We start from the raw sequence: 1,818 nt of genomic DNA on the forward strand, positions 1-1,818 counted from the left end.
ACACATACATATATATATATATATATATATATATATATATTACATGGTTATTTTTATTTCCAAATATTATTTTACTTTAACTATACCATTGAAATATACGGTTCTTTTATTTCAACAACTATTTCAATATGTGTACTACATGTCATAAAGTTATTATTCAATTGGTTATTTTATACCCTTTTAACTATTAACTGTAACTTTTTTATTGCAATTGATAAAACATGATTTTTATTCGAAAATAAAAAATAAACATTTCACATATTTCCTCTTAATAAAAGTCTGGAAAAAGAAAAAAAAGTTGAGCTTTAGTATTCTTTTCCGTATTTCAGAGGTGCAAGACTCACCTCCATGGAAGGTTAATAATGTCCAAAGGAGACACTCCTCTCAAGTTCACAGATCTGAGATCCAAACTGTTGCCACTTTGGAACATGATTGGCAAATGGTCCATGGTCTCCCTAGGGAAAGGGTTCTATGAGTTTTCTTTTGCTTCTCTGGAAGATATGCGCATGATTTGTGCCATTGGCTCATGGAGCTTAAAACCGGGGTTCCTGAGAATGTTCCTATGGACCCCTGATTTTAACCCTGCACTCCAGAAACAATCTCACACCCAATGTTGGGTGAAGATACACAATCTGCCTCAGGAGTATTGGAATCCAAGGATTCTGTTTTCTATAGCAGGAGGAATAGGAACCCCAATATCTCTAGATGAAGCAACTCATAACAGAACATTTGGGCACTTTGCTAAGGTTTTAGTGGAGCTCAATCTAAAAAGCAACCTCCCTGACCAAATATTGGTGGAAAGAGACAATTTTGCTTTTTTTGTGGCAATTGAGTATGAGAATCTTCCAGCTTTTTGTCATCACTGTCAAGCTATTGGTCATAATGAAGTACAGTGTAGGAAGAACAACAATGCCAAACCAGATGGCACAGGAAAACCGAGGGTGAAAAAACAAGCTTCTGAGGAGGTTGTAAAGAATCATGATATGCCTCACTTGGATAAAGGTGAGGGGGAAATCAAAATCAGTGATTTAGTCATTGATTTGGAGGTTGAGAGAAATGATAATCTCATGGACATGGTGAATCCTGAATCACCAAAAGACAGAAATCAATCTGAATCTCCAGGGTCTAGTGAAGGCATCCCTGAATCAGTTGAGGAAAATGAGGCTAATCCGTGTGATAATGCAATAGTTCAGGAAACTGCAGAAATAGCTAACCTTGTGGCAGCCAATGATATGAGAATAATAGGTAAGCTTTGGGCTGATGATGAGGGATGCTCAGAGGAGGAAACTTTCACCACTGTTCTTAGCAAGTCTAAGAAAAAGAAGTTGAGAAGGAGAAGCAATACTGAAAAAATTCATTATACCCGAAGGGGTGGGCTCTTGACAAACAATCAATGATAGTTTTGTACTGGAATTGTAGGGGGTTTGGTAATCCCAAAACTAGACTTGTTTTGAAAATTTTTTGCAATACTAATAAACCTGACTTGGTTTTTCTTGCTGAACCCATGATACACTTTGATGTAGTTCATTTATCTTACTGGAACTCTCTTAATCTTAAGATCTTTGCCTCTAATGACAGACCTGAGTTAAGCCCTTCTCTTTGGGGTCTCTGCAATTTAGATATGGACCCTTCTGTGATCAGAATTTCCAACCAACACTTTTCTGTTTCTGTGATGAAGGATAACAGGTTATCTTTTATAGGTGTGGTTTATGCTCATACTAGCTATGCAGTTAGAAGGAATCTCTGGCTAAATCTTCATGAGGATATGGTCAATCATCAGGGTCCTTGGTGTCTCATAGGTGATTTCAATGCTGTCTT

The 1,818-nt window shown here is 36.9% G+C and overlaps 1 protein-coding gene across 1 annotated transcript; it reads left to right on the top strand.

The window, feature by feature from the left end:
• Window positions 363–1,397, top strand: LOC109356305. Its single transcript, XM_019599632.1, has one exon. The coding sequence runs from the start codon at window positions 363–365 to the stop codon at window positions 1,395–1,397; it is 1,035 nt and encodes a 344-aa protein (XP_019455177.1).

The sequence above is a fragment of the Lupinus angustifolius genome, chromosome LG09 (genome assembly GCF_001865875.1).
Source record: "Lupinus angustifolius cultivar Tanjil chromosome LG09, LupAngTanjil_v1.0, whole genome shotgun sequence".
NCBI classification, from domain to species: domain Eukaryota; kingdom Viridiplantae; phylum Streptophyta; class Magnoliopsida; order Fabales; family Fabaceae; genus Lupinus; species Lupinus angustifolius.

What these genes read in the sequence shown, in the direction of transcription:
- LOC109356305 (XM_019599632.1), top strand. Translation starts at nt 363, where the DNA reads ATGTCCAAAGGAGACACTCCTCTCAAGTTCACAGATCTGAGATCCAAA.